The sequence below is a fragment of the Ipomoea triloba genome, chromosome 15 (assembly GCF_003576645.1).
Source record: "Ipomoea triloba cultivar NCNSP0323 chromosome 15, ASM357664v1".
Classification (NCBI taxonomy): Eukaryota; Viridiplantae; Streptophyta; class Magnoliopsida; order Solanales; family Convolvulaceae; genus Ipomoea; species Ipomoea triloba.
In genome coordinates this window covers 22,988,225-23,006,233 of record NC_044930.1, presented here as the reverse complement: position 1 = coordinate 23,006,233, position 18,009 = coordinate 22,988,225, and the positions used below count along the sequence as shown (strand labels likewise).

At 36.3% G+C, this 18,009-nt stretch overlaps 1 protein-coding gene and 1 pseudogene across 1 annotated transcript; both read right to left on the bottom strand.

Annotated features, from left to right (window-relative positions):
* Positions 1-6,065: 6,065 nt before the first annotated feature.
* LOC116007690 lies at positions 6,066-13,113 on the bottom strand (annotated as a pseudogene).
* Positions 13,114-13,726: 613 nt separating this feature from the next.
* On the bottom strand, positions 13,727-17,933 carry LOC116007661 (peroxisome biogenesis factor 10). Its single transcript, XM_031248396.1, has 11 exons — positions 17,588-17,933; positions 17,474-17,505; positions 17,258-17,347; positions 16,653-16,747; positions 16,323-16,536; positions 15,992-16,061; positions 15,822-15,900; positions 15,281-15,417; positions 14,622-14,716; positions 14,304-14,392; positions 13,727-14,157 (listed from the first exon to the last, which is right to left on the bottom strand). The coding sequence occupies exons 1-11, from the start codon at positions 17,790-17,792 to the stop codon at positions 14,055-14,057; spliced, it is 1,209 nt and encodes a 402-aa protein (XP_031104256.1). The 5' UTR covers positions 17,793-17,933; the 3' UTR covers positions 13,727-14,054.
* Positions 17,934-18,009: the final 76 nt, after the last annotated feature.

Below are 18,009 nucleotides of genomic sequence, written 5' to 3'. Positions count from 1 at the left end.
AANGCACGGAAAACATTCCCCGCACATGAACCCTTCCCTATATATATATATTCACTTCTTCATTATGTATGTCTTCACATTTTTTGTTTGTTTAACTTTACATTCTCCGTTCTATCTTTTAATATTGCACTTCTTCATTATTTATGTCTTCACATTTTTTGTTTGTTTAACTTTACATTCTCCGTTCTATCTTTTAATATTGGACTAATAATATTCGCACCATACATGATGAGATTAATTCAACAGAATTTGAATTTAAACTCCAAATTTTATATTTAAGCGATTTTAGGTCCCGTAGACGCTTTTGGTCCTATTTTGCCACTTTGCTTTGTCAAACATGCTCCCTGCCTTCATTAATCCTTTTCACAGTTTTGTGACGCAGATTGGCAACAAGAAAGAGACAACTCAACAATTTTCTATCGTCCAACTTTGTTTGGCAACCATGAAGTTACCGGATTTTGTGCCGCTGGTTTTCTTTTCATTGTCGGTAGAATTGCGGATAGATAGTTGGATTTTTTTTTTTTTTTTTAATAATGCCTATAACCGAAGGTCTCAGGTTTAACATCTAAAAAAAATTTAAAATACAACTATCTTACAAATCAAGGAGTGGTTTGTCACCTTTCAAGTTCTACCTAATAGGACATGATTCGTTTTAGTATGTGGTCCTAATCGACTGATTTAGAATTTGTGATCATGTTTGCAAAAAAAAATTGTGATCAAAAAACTTATTACATTGATAAAATTATTGTTTTTTGTTCGCATGAAATGAATTAAAGTTTTTATTATCTTTCTCACAAAAGGCCTAACAAGATAGTGAAGAGTAGAATTGTAGGAATGAAAACTCAACCCGACTTCAATTGGGAAATTCGGTCCCCACCCTAACGGGGCCGGGAACGTGGGCTACACCACTCGCCTCGAATTCGACCCCGAATCTCCGAAATATATGTATATTATATTTATATAATTATATTCAATATACTAATATTTATATTTACTAATGTTTAACCTTTTTTTTTTTTTTTTTTTTTTTTTTTTTTGTTTTCTCAAGTAACATGTAGATATTTGGAATTTTGGTTAAGGACTTTGATTTAAGTATTGTTTAATGTGTTCAAGTATTTTGTATTAGTTGTATTTGAGATAATTGGCAATTTAAATATATAAATTTATAAATTAATTTTCTAATTTAAATAGTATATTATTTTATAGGGTACTACAAAATTATTAAGCATATAAAAAAATTTAAAAATCAGGATGGGAAATACACATCCCCAAAAACTCCTCGCAGATGGACTATCAACTTTTCCCGTGCATTGAAATAATTACAAAGATATTATCACATTTTTCTCTTAATTTTCCGCCTTTGATCATCTTAAATAGACAAATGTTATTAGTCTGTAGGTTTTCACAGAAAGCCTAATTCTCATTTAATTTAAACTTAAATAGAGGGATGTGATGAATTTCCAACCTTGATCATCTTTATATATATATATATATATATATATATATATATATATATATATATATGGGTCATGTTCAGGTGTGGCCGTGCCTTCCCGTGCGGCCGTGCGGTTCACACCACTCAATGTTAAGAAACACACCACACAAATATGCACTGTGGTGTGTTTCTTAACATTGTGGTGTGTTCCATTGTGTTTCATTGTGGTGTGTTTCTTAACATTGAGTAGTGTGTTTCGTAACATTGAGTGGTGTGTGACTGCACGGGAGAGCACGGCCGCATTTGAACCAAAATCTATATATATATATAATGAGAACATGCTCTCCCTATAAAAAGTGAGGATTGACCACAACTGTGCATTAGCGTTCATCAATGTTTGAGAGTTTTAGTAAAAAAAAAAAACATGGGACCAATTTATAAATTCCAAAGGAGTTGACTTTCAATGAAGATGAAGATAATAACAAAGATAATCTAAATTTGAAGAATTTTCCTCTGTTTGGTTCATAGAAAACTTTTTCCACAAGAAAATGTTTTCCTTAGTTATGAGGAGAACATTTCCGTAAGAGAGGGTGTAGTATTTTGTTTTCCATGGAACTAAGTTATTACGTGTAATTCCATAAGAAAAGTAGCATCTATTTCCTATTTAATTAATTTGACTATTATTTTTAAAAAGTTGGGAACATTTTATTTTAATGTCAATTATGATAAATCTCTTTTATCTTATATTGATATACTCTTAATTACTAGCTTATTTAATTTGAAACATTTGGCATTAGAATAATCACGTAATATTCCGCATGCAAAAACAGTAATATTTACAATAAAAGATGTTTTTGTAAACTCATTTTGATTGGTTGAAGAATGAGCAACTAAGAAATTTTTAAAATTATTTAGAATTTTAATTTTAATTTTAATTTTAATAAATTAATAATTTTATCCTTGAATTCTTTTTTTTTAAAGCATAAATTTATTATTATTATTATTATTATTATTATTATTATTATTATTTACTTTTGTACAAATAAAATTAACATATAAAGAAATATCACTAAAAAGCTCTTATTATTGAGATCTTCTAAATGACATCCATATTGATTTGTTAAAAAAATAATTTTTTTTTTTAAAAAAAATTAATTAAGCCAAAGACCTTGTGGTCAAGCGGCATGAAGTGATTCTCCCAAGTGGGAGATCATGGGTTGTAACAAGGTCAATAGTATTTCAAAAAAAAAAATTTAATTAATCTACAATTACATTTTATAATGGCATGCTCATTAAGTTACTATTATATACGTTTGTTAAGTTACCACTACATATTTATTAATAATGTAAATTCATTCAGTCAATACAAGGCCCCTTAACATTTTTCTTCATCTAATTTACAAAGTATATATATTCCCTAAAATGTTTATCTTTCATTCATATGGTGATAATTATTCAAACTTGGCTACATAAATGCTTCAAAAAACGTAAAAATCATGGCCTGTTTGGTAAATAATCAGCCTATCAGCCAATTTTGACTTATTTGACCACTATTAGTTGTTTGGTTAATAAGCTTTTTGTAACTCCAAAATGCTAAAATTCAAAAGGCTACTCAAAGCAGCCTTTTCAATTAGCTTTTTGAGAAAAGAAATTATACCAAATAGTTATCAGCTAACAGCTAATTTATCAAACAATTTTCTACAATCAGCCAATATTATCAACAAATCATTCATTCTAACCCAAACAGTCAACCCAATCAGCCAACAACCATTTACCAAACAGGGAGGTTTTTTTTTTTAATAAATGAAATAGGTTATAAAAATATTGCAGTTAACTCTATATCTTTACTAAAAATGAAATTCACCACGAATGATCAAGAAAAAATATATATACATATTCACCTTCAATATTATTTGTTTAATCATAACATAATTTTTATAATAAATTAATTTAATCATAATATGTTAATTTTAAATATATTTGTACATTGGTTGGGGATTACACAAGACTAATTCTCATACAAAAGGGTTTTGAGCTCTCGAATTCTCGACCTCTCTTAAGGGATGAGAGTGCATGGTCGTCGTCAAGCTTATGATGAAATTTAATTTTAACTATGAATATCAATTAGAAAAACCACATCACTTTAATTGTTTAATGAGTAGATGAAAAAATATTTATCAAATATCATACTTTCCTTGTCAAATAAAAATTCATTAAGCACTAAATAGGAAACTTCATATTAACTAAAGACAAAATATACCCACATACACCAACCAATTAAAAACAAAAATAGCTATTACACAATAACCATGGAAGAAACTAGAACTACTATTCTTCCTTACATCTCATATATCCCAATCATAAGATATTATATAATAATATTATAAAATTAATTTTTATTTTTATTTTCAAGACAGAAAGTAGGCATATATATATATATATATATCCCAAGATATAGAGGCTAGGCTCCCTAGTTTTGTCCCCCTACATATCTTTCTTCCTAGCTAGCTCTATTTGGTGAACTAACCAAACGAGAGCCCGCCGGCGCCGTTGAATTGCATAACAACAAAGATGGAGAAGGAATGAATGGATTGTGGGAAAAAATCTAAAAAAAAAAAAAAAAAAAAAAAAAAAAAAAAGAGAAGGGTTTTGACTTGTTATGCATGACAGGTCATACTCATAAGATCATGAAATCCATTGACTTTTGCATTCTCATAATCCTTAGTGGGGAATTGAATGGAAATGTATAGGGATAAAATTGCATTTTTTTAAAAGCTTCAAAAAGGGGTTGAAAAAGATTGAGAGCCGCCTAAGTATAAAAGAAAGAAAGAAAGATCTTTTGGGGATTGGATTTGTATGTATAATATTGATTGAGATGATGATGTTGCAGCAGCAGCTTAAGTGTCTGCTCTGATCTTCCCTTCCCCACTATGCCCACAAAGCTAACAACCCAATGAGCACATCTTTTTGGGCATGCTTCACCTTCCATTATTCACCCAATTCCATATATATATATATATATATATATATATATAATGTCCTTGTGGTATGTAGAAACTTTAATTTGGTTTGTATAATGTTATAACTGATCATGATCATTATTCATTACACCTCAAAAGTGAATCATGAAACCATTAGGGTTAGTATAGTTGTGTTAGGGTGATTAATAATTACGGCTTATTTCGCTAAAAACGATTTAGGTTTAGTTCTTGGTATCAATAATTTTGTTTAATTTCCTCAAAAACAAATGGACTTACAGTAGTGTAAATTGTTACATTGCAGTAATATTGATGATTTATTTCACTTAAAATGTTTTAAGCTTAGTTTTTGTTATTAACAATTTCGTTTTTTGTCCAAGACCTTACTTTAGTTACATATAATAATGATTACTTTTTTATTCAAAAAGATTTAGGTTTAGTTTTCGGGGTATGTATAGTCTTTAAACCACTAATTGAACTCCTAAAAATTAAGAACTTAGTTACATATCACGACTAGCCTTGACAATAACTCAATTTTGCAATAATCACAATCTAACAATAAATATAATATGCAATTCAGATTTGTGTGGAGGCATTGGATTGTAGTATATGAATAAATGTGATAGTATCATTTATTCTAGAGGTCGGGCCAACTACTGTATAATGTGATGACACCTTTATTACCATTTCAAATGGGTTGTAAAGGTATTGATTCTTTAGGTTGAAAGAGATTGAAAAATATAGAACAAATATTACCTTGTAAAGAATTATAACAGGACGTTGAAATAATGTGGAAATAAAGTAAGAATTCAAATTTCATTGTTTGGTAGGAAAGGAATAGAATTATTGAGAATGAAAAAGTAATAAGTGCCTAAGTGGTATAAAGACTAAAATATATTTGTGTAATAATAATATTATTAATAATCAAGGGAAAAAGTATTTTTCTTCCTTTCTCCCTTTCCTTTTCCCATTGAATTGCAATTCATATGGGGGAATGTCTGAATTGCAATTCAACAAAATGAGAAATTACAATTCTCTCCAGCCAAGCACTACTATAATTTCAGTGGTCAAAAAATTTTGTTGTAATTGAATTGCAACAACATCGAACTATGCAACCCATAAGTGTTTCAAAAAAAAATAAAAAATCTTGGAATCGTAAACCGTATAGTTGGAAGGTGAGGTTGGTGGGAATTTGCATGCCTGCCTTGTGACGAGGGAGGAGGCATGTGTGATGTCAAAGTTGATAAGATCTAAAGATTTTTGGGCATTCATTCATATGATAATCATTTTTTCCTAGGTTTAATCATTACCCTCTTCACATGCCCTCCTCCCCAAAACCAAAACCTGCACGTTCGCAGAAACCACCACTCACTGGGCTCATAATCTCATATACATTACATAGTGAGTGTGTGTGAGTGGCCTTGCAAACAAACTCACTTTCATTGCGCGTATATAATGGTCTTCAATTCCATTATTTACATCCATCTTCCAATCCCACCAAGCCAAGCCAAGCCGCACTCAATCACCCCCACTTCCTCTTTCAGTGCTTCTGCACAGATACAGCAATTGCACCATACATTCCCACAACTTGCTTCATTAGGCTTCTTAACATAGAGGAGTCGTAAACGAATCAAACTCAAATCGTTTAGGGATTGTGCAAAATTCTAAACTTGGAACTCAGTCACTCTTATTGCTTTTCTGTACAATGAATTTGAAGAATAAACACTAACCTGTTGTGGCTTGGCTTGATGAAATGAACTTCTTAACTGCAAAATTAATATCTGGAGTTGTACAGTCTTACAGATCAAACGCTCAAATTGATGCAAGGAAATCCTTGTATTCCCGAAAAGGAAAAAACAAAAGTAACTAATCTGGATCTTAAATCATCTATCTAACTGCGGATTGTGTCAGATGTTAGTATTGCAAATTTGTGTGGTTTAAGGATTAGCAGTAACAAAAATGAACCCTTCTGCCCTTCTGGGGATACTGTCAGTGTGGAAGGAGAGAACGGTTCTATGCCACAGGAGCTTCCATTATGGGAGGGGCAGCGATCAACGAAGGAATATATGCTTCTTCCTCCTTAGGAGAATGAATGGTCACCAGATCAGGCAATGGAGTCACTGGGCCTTGCTTACCCTTGGGATCCCAATCAAGCATAATTTTGACCTTGATACCAAGTACACCCTACCAAAGTAATGGACCGAGAATAATGATGGGTTAAAACAACTTGCCATTTAGAAAGAACAGAGAAGTCAAGAACCCAATTTGCACAATGCTAACCTGTCTAAGTAGGACATGCCTAACGGCAGAGTCGATATATTCCTTTATACAGGCTGCCCTGAGGATATCATATATCCATCCTTGAACTTCATTGATTTGGCAGGGCACGGAGCATCCCACTGACAATCACCTAAAGAACCAAGGAAAAGGCTATTAGAAGACTCGAATATCATCCACCGGGAAAAACATTAGATGATCAGAATCTCCTGACAAACCTCACAACCCTTGGCACCACTCTACATAAAAAATCTGAGGACACCATAGCAAGCCCTAAAAGACAAGTTATACACAGTTGAAAAGATGATGGTATTACACAACTCCCTGAATATTCAATGATGCAGAAGACATTTTTGAGAGTTCAAAAATACTTACCTAGTCTAAGACCATATGATGTCACATGATCTTAGTGACCCTGAAAATCTTCAACCACAAAAGTCTTTCGATCCGCCCTTATCACACTAGGGAAGCTCAATATTTTTGTAGATGAAAAGTTCAAGGTCCTATTGGACCATGAGAATCTCATAGTCATAGATTAGGTAAGTATTTATGGCATCTTACATATCAGCCTGGCAAAAACCAAAAGTTTCAACTACCCTAAAAGCAAGGCTAACAGCTTGGCAAACATCTTAATGGATTACATTACAATAAGTAAATTCTGAGTCTTGTATGATTGATTTTTAAGCTCCTATATTGAGTATATGGCCAAACACCTTACTCTTGGTATAGGTTCAGCAAACTCATTACTTGAAAGACTGCCTCACTTGTAACTAAAATATGGGGATATACTTGCTGTGTACAACTAATTCATGTCTATGCACACATTTATGTATCCTGAAACATGTACAGTGCATAAAACATGCAATCATTCACAAATTAAGTTTCAGCAAAGTTCATTCAAGAGACTACAACTTAATTTTAGAATAAATAGATACAATGGCAATGACAGAAAAAATATCAACACAAAAATGGATTAATGTATTTCATCTAGAGAGAAAATTAACCCTACTAGAAAATCTACTGTTGGTAATTCAGACTTCACAGTTCAACAATACTACAGCATCTGGGCAGGTACGAAACAGGAATCATTTCAAATTGAGTTCTACTTTCAGAAAATACTCTGGTACACTTAGCTCTTGAGTGGGGCTATTGATAATATCAATGGTAAGGGACCATGTGGATCTTGTATGTTACTGCTGCCAGCTGATTTTTAATTAAAATTGAGAAATTCAATCAACCATGGTATAATTATTTTGGAAAATATATTATTATAATTGAACTCAGAAAATAGGAACAAAAGATTCTTGGACCTCTAATGGCGTCAAACAAGGTTGCAAAAAGCGCTAGGCGTTCCTCGGGAAACCGGGGGCGCCTAGGCGCCTTTTTCTAAATCTTTTAAAAAAATTTTAAATTATTTTATTTTTTTAAAGATTTGATAATAATAAACTATTTAATAGTTAATACTAAAATATTTAATATTAACCTAAAATACAAATAGAATTGTAAATTGTATAAAAATTTAAAGAATCAAAACACAATTCCACAAAGTCACAACTCACAAAGTATCAATATTAAAGTAGATGATGTCGATTTTTACTCAAAATGACATCATAAAAAAAAAAAAATAAAAAAATAAAAAGAAGAAGAAGAAGAAGAAGAAGTAACAATAGCTAATTGCCGGCCGCAACCAAGTTGGCACCTAAGGCGCCTAGGCAGCCGGCCGCATAAATCACCAATTTTGGTGATTTTCTAGGAGGCCGGCAGCCGCCTAGCACCTAGGCGCGATTTTTACAACAATGGCTTCAAATATATTAAAACCTTCTGGAGTTTAGGTCATATTTCAATTTGGTGAAAAAGAACATGCAAAAAGGAGTTTCCTCTACTGGCATCTGCTAACATCAGAACTCTTGAAGAGAAAATTATCATAAGAAAATTTTCTGCTACTTCAAACCCAATACTTCTTTTGAATTGAAGATGAATGTCTAATTTTTTTTTCTTTTAAGTTGGTAGCAATTCTGTAGTATACCAACAAAATCCACATGGCAACTTCTATTGATATGTCAATTCTAAGACCCACCTATAGATCAGTTGACCAGGTCTACCTAAGTATTTTCCTTTGTCTTTTCATATTTTAACAAGTCACGGACTTGTGATTTTAACATTGTTAGGCATAGTGGAGTAAATTAAGGAGTCTTATTAGGGTAGTGGAACATGGGTTTTTGATTGAAATGTGACAAAATGTAGTGTAGGTGACAAAAACAGTAAGTTTATGAAAAGGTGACAAGAAAGGGAAAAACGAGTTTGGAAATGCGTGTGGCGTCAGAAACGCATTTCCCAAACAAGGATGAATTATTTTTTTTCCGAAACGTCAACGTCAGACGCGTTTCGCAAATGCATCTACTGTATTTTATACTTTAGACGCATCTGAGGTATTTTGTCACGGTGTACCATACGCACTCAAATGCGTATCACGTATTATACGAGATACGCATTTTTCCAAATGTGTATGGCCTCACCGGAAACCGGCGAACCCATACCCGAATTGGAAATGCGTTTCTCGTGATACGTGTTGAGAGCTCGACATACAAGCTCGAGCGTATGAACGACACAAAAAATGAACTGAAAGGAGGGCGGACCGCCTTACACTTTTGACATTACTAGAAATACTTAACTATATGTTCTGAATTCCAGCCACACCCGGGTAGGAGGCTGAGGCCGTATTAATGCTCCACACATTGCGCGGTCTCTTGTCATACCTCTATGAACGAGCGATAGTCCGAGCGGCCTCGACACAACTCCTCATCGCGGGGCGAGACAGGACTCAGCATCACATCCTCTGCTAAGGAGACTGAAGGAGGGACGGAAACGGGCCAACCTGGAGGAGCGGCGGGCATAGCAAAGGTGGAGCCCATCGGGGCAGCAAAGCCAGGCGCTGGAATATCCGCCGTAGTGGACACCGAGCTGTGACGGCTTCGCGGAACCGGCACCTGTTCCGGAGGGGAAGCCCAAGGCGAAGGGCGTGGCGCGCGTGACCGGCTGGGTTTTCCACGGCGAGGCCTTTTGCTGTTTTTGCTCTTAAAAGCCCTGAGGAGCGCGCGAGTGTCTTCGGCCATCACTGAAACACGCAAGGGTAAGCAAGTCTTATGTACCGAGCGAAGCAAGAAAATAAAATCATGAGAAAGGAACGAACCACGGTAGTCGGGGTCGGACGATGACTCCTCGTCCTCAACTACGTTGCCCTCGAGACTCCCCAGAGGACAACACTAACACCCTGGGGATGAGAGACTGAGGGGGAGGTGGGAGCGGCGGACCACGCACGCAGCCTATACTGCGGAGGGCCTCGGGAGTGACCAGGGGCTCCGTGCAAACCCCTCGTTGACCGTTAAAGAAAGCACTCAGATAGGTGGGAAGGTGAGGTATGTTGTCGACCTTGGCTCCCCTGGGGGTACCTCTCCAAAGCCAAGGTCGACAACATACCTCACCTTCCCACCTATCTGAGTGCTTTCTTTAACGGTCAACGAGGGGTTTGCACGGAGCCCCTAGTCACTCCCGAGGCCCTGCGCAGTATAGGCTGCGTGCATGGTCTGCCGCTCCCACCTCCCCCTCAGTCCCTCGTCCCCAGGGTGTTAGTGTTGTCCTCCGGGGAGTCTGGAGGTTCCGAGGGCAACGTAGTTGAGGACGAGGAGTCATCGTCCGGTGCGTCCGACCCCGACTACCGTGGTTCATTCCTTTCATGATTTTATTTTCTTGCTTCGCTCGGTACATAAGACTTGCTTACCCTTGCGTGTTTCAGTGATGGCCGAAGACACTCGCGCGCTCCTCAGGGCTTTTAAGAGCAAAAACAGCAAAAGGCCTCGCCGTGGAAAACCCAGCCGGTCACGCGCGCCACGCCCTTCGCCTCGGGCTTCCCCTCCGGAACAGGTGCCGGTTCGGCAAAGCCGTTACAGCTCGGTGTCCAATACGGCGGATATCCCAGCGCCTGGCTTTGCTGCCCCGATGGGCTCCACCTTTGCTATGCCCGCCGCTCCTCCAGGTTGGCCCGTTTCCGTCCCTCCTTCAGTCTCCTTACTCCAGGGGGATGTGCCAGCAGAGGATGTGATGTTGAGTCTTGTCTCGCCCCGCGATGAGGAGTTGTGTTGGGGCCGCCCGGACTATCGCTCGATCATAGAGGTGTGACAAGAGACCGCGCAATGTGTGGAGCATTAATACGGCCTCGGCCCTTACCCGGGTGTGGCTGGAATTCAGAACATTTAGTTAAGTATTTCCAGTAATGTCAAAAGTGTAAGGCGATCCACCCTCCTTTCAGTTCATTTTTTGTGTCGTTCATACGCTCGAGCTTGTATGTCGAGCTCTCAACGCGTATCATGAGAAACGCATTTCCCATTCGCGTATGGGTTCGCCGGTTTCCGGTGAGGCCATACGCATTTGGAAAAATGCATATCTCGTATAATACGTGATACGCATTTGAGTGTGTATGGTACACTGTGACAAAATGCCTCAGACGCGTCTGGGAAATGCGTCTAAAGTATAAAATACATTGCATTTGCGAAACGCGTCTGACGTTGACGTTTCGAAAAAAAAATTCATCCTTGTTTGGGAAATGCGTTTCTGACGCCACACGCATTTCCCAAACTCGTTTTTCCCTTTCTTGTCACCTTTTCAAAAACTTTCTATTTGTGTCACCTACACTACATTTTGTCACATTTCCGTTTTCCATCAAAAAACCGTTGGAACATTATCATGTTTGGAACTTAAATGCAGGAGCCTAATCGCTCTTATCCCTGATAATGTTCAACTACCCTAATAATATTCCTTAATTTATTCCACTATGTCTAACAAACACCACTTGACTTAAAATAGCTTACACATCTATCGATTTAACCAGATTGTGTAAGATGAATCAAGAGCCCAAAAAATTTGAGAACTTAATGTTCAATGTAATCAGAAGACATCAAAGATTGCTGAAAAAAAAAAAAAAAAAACCTTGTATCTTGGTCTAGGCAAAAATATTGATCTGAAAATTTTGCTTCAGGATATGTTTATATTTATATTTTTTTAAAACAAAAAAATTGTATCTTGGTCTAGATGCCACAAAGAACAAACTTTTTCCTTAATATGAAATTCTATTCCTTAATCATTTCTCCCCATCCATATGTGATATGTTCATCCTCCAAGGAGTAGAAGGATTTCCTTGGATTGATTGCAGAAGGGATTGGTACATATGGTCACCCTCAGACACGAGATAGGTACTAGTAGAAACCAACTCGCTGTAAAGATGACTTCCACATAATTAAATTAAAATTCTTCCAAGTGGCTATCCAAATATAATAAATCAAACCCTAAACTGCCTACATGATAGAATGGTAGTTTCCATGAACACAAACCTGCGGACAGCTAGGCCTCCAAGTAATTTATACCGTAGTGACTCTGCCTGAGCAATGGCTCATTTTGTCAACATAAAGCTCCACACTGTTATCTTCAAACTTGAAATGCTTCTGAACAAGTGAAGTTAACTCCCTAATTCTCCTACCCTTATCACCTTGAAAGTACAAACAAGAAAAACGATGTTACAAACCAGAATGATAAAGTAAAGGAAAAAACATGTAAAATAATTGCTTTCAATAGCTCATACATACTTCCACAGTTCCACAGACATCCAAAAGGGAGCGAAAGATGTGTCCAGTGATTTGTTTCCATTTATCTAGAACCACACTTCAATATTTGCATTTATTAGGAACATTTCACCCTACCGTTATCTACTTTGGAAATTTTACTTTTCATGCAATATTTCAACCCTAAATACACAAGATCTAACTGTTTCAAAAATTTTATACCGAAAATGACATGGTAGTACTTCCATTAAGACGACTGGACGAGCTTATCTGTGCATATAAATCCTACAAAAATATTATCCTAGAAAAATTAAGAAGTGAAGAATGTAAGCAAAAATAAAATGGACAAAAAGATAACCTCGAACACTACATTCTAATCTTTATACTAAAGAATCAAAACAAAATCGGGAAATCCTATCGATTATTGCAGTAGAATATAAGGTATTAGTGCATACCGAGAACATTCTGAGTACGAGTGGCTTTGATGATGATCTCCAGAGTAGCCATCCTGGGCAAGCTCTCTCGTCAGCACTTCGTTCAGCTCGGCGAAAAACACTCCATCAGCTACGAACTACACACTACATATCAGTTAACTAACACAAACATTTTTTAAAAAATTAAAAATTAAAAATAAAAATTAAAACTGAGATATATTACATGCACACACATAATACATTTATAAACCGAAGAGAAAAACCTTTCTCTTCTTGCTCGTGTTAGTTGCCATGATTTTAGGTAGGGATGCGGCGACGCAAGATTTGCTTCCGAAAATTGCTCCGCGAAAACCCTAGAGTTGCCACCAGTAAGTCGTTTCCGGTACTGTAAACTGAAAAGTGTAAACGAATCGAACGTCTAAGTACGGGTTGGACGGCGGGAGATGCGTAGTATATTTTGACGGTCCTGATGAAACTATGATCTACATTCCTCTTTTTCTTAAAAAAAGAATAAATAAATAAACTTTTTATACTTTCAATTGAACAAAAGAATGTAATTGTGACCTTAAACACACAAAAATTATGCAATTAACTTTTTTTTTTTTATCAACTACCCCAGATAAAACACATTAAATTAAGAGTTAGCGATTTTTTTTTGCTAGTGTTTTGCCCATGTGATGCTGAGAAGAAATTATTTTTTTTGCTAGTGTTTTGCCCATGTGATGCCAAGAAGAAATTATTTCCTCTGGTCTAGACGAATAGATGATCCAATTGTACAAAAGGGTAAAATTTCATATCTTTGTTTCATTTTTTTAAGTCTACATTCTCAACTGGCATAATTATTCATGTTCTTTCTTTTTTTTTGAAGAGAATTATTCATGTTCTTATTTAGTTACGGAGTATATATTATATTACTAGTATTTTATATGTAAAATATATGCAAAATATTAATATTAAATTAAATGTTAAAATCTTAATTATATTAAAATATTTTTTAAAAATAATAGTATATAAATTTTTTAACATTAATATTTAATACATTGACAGTATACACTATTACGTCTCCACAGTATCTTCATTTTCTTCTGCATTCTTCCCACCCCTAAACAACAAACAAACATGAAACATCAAAGGAAGAAAGAAGTTCCAACATCTAATTGCCAAGGAGGAAACCATAATTCCAACTCTGCTACTGCTACTCATGATGCTTTTATTCTGCCATGCCATTCACCAAAATGGCTTGCTAGTTGCTACTGCTCAATTTCTTTAAAAGCATATTCGAACTTGAAAAACTCGCGGGTTCACTTGTGGTAGTGAGCTAGAAATCTGAATGATATAGGCACACTAAGCTGGAATGCGTTGCCGGAGAACGGCAAAGAGGGCATTCGGGCTTCTCGTTGCACCACTCCATTATGCAGTTCCTACAATTAGGGCATAGCAGATCCATAAAGGCAAAAAACGAAAACGAGGGTTCCTCTCAGAAAAGGAGCCTCGGGGATAGGATATTAATTTGAGGATAAGAAAAGAAAAGAAAGACACTAAAACAGGGCTCTCTAGACATCAATACCAGCAAAATACGTGGCCACAAGGTGTGGCAGTGGGATGCTGGCGACTGCTCAGGCAAAGAGTACATTTGCTTAGTCCACTTGCTTGAGACTGTTTTCAAGTAAGAAAAAGGCAATTGCATTTTAATAGAAGGGTACAGTTTATTAGCTCAGAACTCAAAAATTCATGATTTCTTTATGACAGGCAAGCTAGCACAAATAAATAGGGGAAAATAATACTCACGAAGAAGGCAATTTAATTTCCATTTTTCTTTTCAATATGGTATCTCAACTAATAGATGGCTAGAAAAGGTGAAAATCAAAGGTAGAGCAGAAACTACCTCTGAAGTTGATGAGGGTTCTGAGACAAAACTACCCTTTTCAGAGCCTGCAGTAATTAAATTGCCTTCTTCGTTCAAAACAGGCACACCACGCCCTGTAGTACCAATATGCAAGGGTTAGCATGAGTTAAATTAGCAGACACGCATCCTAGGTTTACATAAAAACAAACAGAAGCCTGTATGGATAAATGAAGGTAACTCTGAGATAATGGTAAAATAGTTTTTTGGCTATTCAGATCAATTTCACTTGAAAGAACAATTAAGCAGCCAAACTTAACCAGTTCTCTGTTTCCTTAATCCCTTTCAGTTGTGATTTTGAACCAATGAAAAGTAACATGCATAGAGAATGTGATTATAAAATCTCCTAGGAAGAAAACAAATCCACCTTTGTCAAAACCAATCATTAATATTAAAGAAACATAAAATTCAAAGTTCTGGTGTTAGCCTAGCGGTAGACAAGCCACTTTCCAGACATTTGGACCATTTGGTCTCAAGTCCAAATCCCATCTACTCATCCCCCTCAAGTGTACCCAACAAGAAAATTGTGAAAGTCAACTGAGAGGTATCCAATTGTGATGCTAAGAAACATTTATCTAATGCAATAAGAAAAAGAATGTGGAAGGATGACAATGATGGCTATATAATAACAAATATATGACCTGATGAAGTTTGGTAGGTTCCAAAAGGTGTTTGTTGAGCAGAGGCTGCAATTGATGATAAATTACTACGCCGCCGCAGTCCTTCAGCAGCAAGGATGCATAGCTGAACGAGAAGGAAAAACCCCAGTATTTGATATCTGCACCACATAAATACATGATACATGAAGAATGAAAAGACACAGGAACATGACAAAGTTGTCCAATTCAGATTTTATGATCATAATGAAAATTTATATTCACTGAGATGACTACACAGTGAGTCAGTGGCAATAGAATACACAAATAGGAAAGAAACATCAGACATGGTTTGAAAAGACGAAAGGGATTATATATTTATATCAAAGGTAAACCTAGTTTGTATGCCTATCTCTACTTAATAATAAAAGGGATTATATCAAATGTAGTTATAAGTTGACAACATAATATATATAGTACAAATATTCACAGTAATAGAAAAGTTTATGAAAAGAGAAAAGAGCAATGGCTCAGATACATAAAGATAGAAGTGCTTTCCCAAGGGTTTTCTGAAGCATTTATATACCTGGGCCTTTGGTTTGTTGGTTTCCCAATGAACACATAACGAATGCCTGACGCTCGTTTTGATAAGTGATAGTAAAGCCCTGTCACAATGACAATCAAAAAGACAATAGGAATTTATTTTTAAAAACTACCAAGTGTTCACTATATATGAGTTATGTTCCAAAAAACCACCTTCAAAATAGAAGAACATGAGGTTAGCGCGGATAACCAATTGCAGAATCTCACGAGCTAAAGGAAGCATCTAGATAAAAGAGCAGAGATGGATAAGTTAGTTGAGGAAAAATACTGTAGTGATTCCCATTGTTCTCCGATAGCAAAAGATTTCAAATGTAGTAATACAAAACATAAGAAACTCAAGACAAGTTCTATATACAGGACTTTAAGATTAAGAAGATAGAAGACACATCAGAATTTAAAATTTTTCCAAGAAAAAGCACATTATCAGTTTAATAAATCTATGCTATATTTATGTAACAAGCAATTTACATGGAAGGGAGCATACTGAGGGCCACCTCTGAACGGCATATAGCCAACACTCCCTTATCTTTGTTTTAAATCTTGATAAAACTGATGGGTGTGCTCTTGATGTCGAAGAAGATGCAATCTCAGTAGCCGAGGATGCCTCAACCCGGCTGCTCAACTCAGAAGCAACACTGAATGGATAACTGTCATCAAATGGGTCGTCCAGGGTGATGCCTTGGGAAGCAATCCTAGAGCTACAAACAGACAAATAAGCAACTCTTATTTTGGTTAACCAAACAGCATTTTCCACTGATAGGATAAAAAGAAAGAATAACCCAATAATATCAGCAAAAGTTGAAGAACATAGCACCTGACTCTTTCAGCAAGGTATGGAACTGCAGTCTGATAAAAGATAAAAAGAGCCCGTCTTGCCGGTGTTGGAGGAAGGCCATATGGTCCTGCAACCTGTAAACTCAATCATGATCGGACATTCATATTCAAAAAATAGTTATAAATTACACAATATAAAGGCCTATATGAGTGACATACAGATACTAAAATAGCTAAAACACCTAGGATAAATGTTGTGGAGAACCTGCTTTCTTTTTTTTTTTGAAAACACTCATGATTCAAGGTACTATCTGCTCTATACTTTCTCAATCTTTTTCAGCTCAAAGAATTAATGCCCCCACCACCAGAGGTTCAATCCTGTGACCACCCATTTGGAATGATAACAAAGTGCCATCACACTACATAGTAGTTGGCCCGGAGAACCTACTTTAATAACTCATAACAAGCATAAACATCTGTGCCCAAGGAACTATACCTTGCTTGGGGTTATAAATGTGTTTGGCAACAATTCAAATCTCCTGTTACTTGCCTCAATTGCATGCCTCATAACTAAACTAGTACATACAAATATGGATGTAGGTAAAGACAAACTGAAATGCTTAAGGTCTAAAATGATTCACACACCTGAGTAATGTCGCAGTATTCTTCTCCTAATGTTTGCTTTCCAGCACCAGTTGTGAGTAAAAAGTAAAGCATTTGGCCAAGGAGTTTTGTCTGCAGAGCATGAAAAGCCAAATGTCAGAAAAAGTGGAGTAACAAAACTTCTTTGACTCTGGATAGCATTGTAAAGTGTAAAATTGCATGAGTAGCGAATAAGAAGTAAATAAGTGAAGGGTTTACCTCATTCTGGTATGCTACAGCAACCCGTGTACCTGAGGAAGAGGAATAGGAAAGTAAAAGAAGGCAATAGGCCATAGCTTCGCAAAATGAATAAATGAATTGAGAAATACGAACCGAAGAGGTGGCGAAAAGCATCGCGGCAGGCCTCATATACGAAGAAAGTGTATTGCTCATCCTTCTCAGCTGCTCTCATAATCTCCGGTTGCTGACCCAGCGGAAAGCTCCTAACTCCGCCGCTGCCGCCGCCACTAGATCCTCCTACATCTTCACTGCTCGCCGTAGCATTTCCAGACTCCCTCGACGGTTCCCCCAATCCCATCTCTCAGCCTCTGTGTGTGAATATCAATCCCTCCTCAGCGTCCAGTGATTATCAATTTCTCCCCCAAAAAAACATAAATGCTGGTTGCTGGTTCGTATCGCCACTTGACGACGTCGTTTTGATAATCCCTCCTCAGCGTTCAGTGATTATCAATTTCTCCCCCAAAAAAACATAAATGCTGGTTGCCTGGTTCGCATCGCCACTTGACGACGTCGTT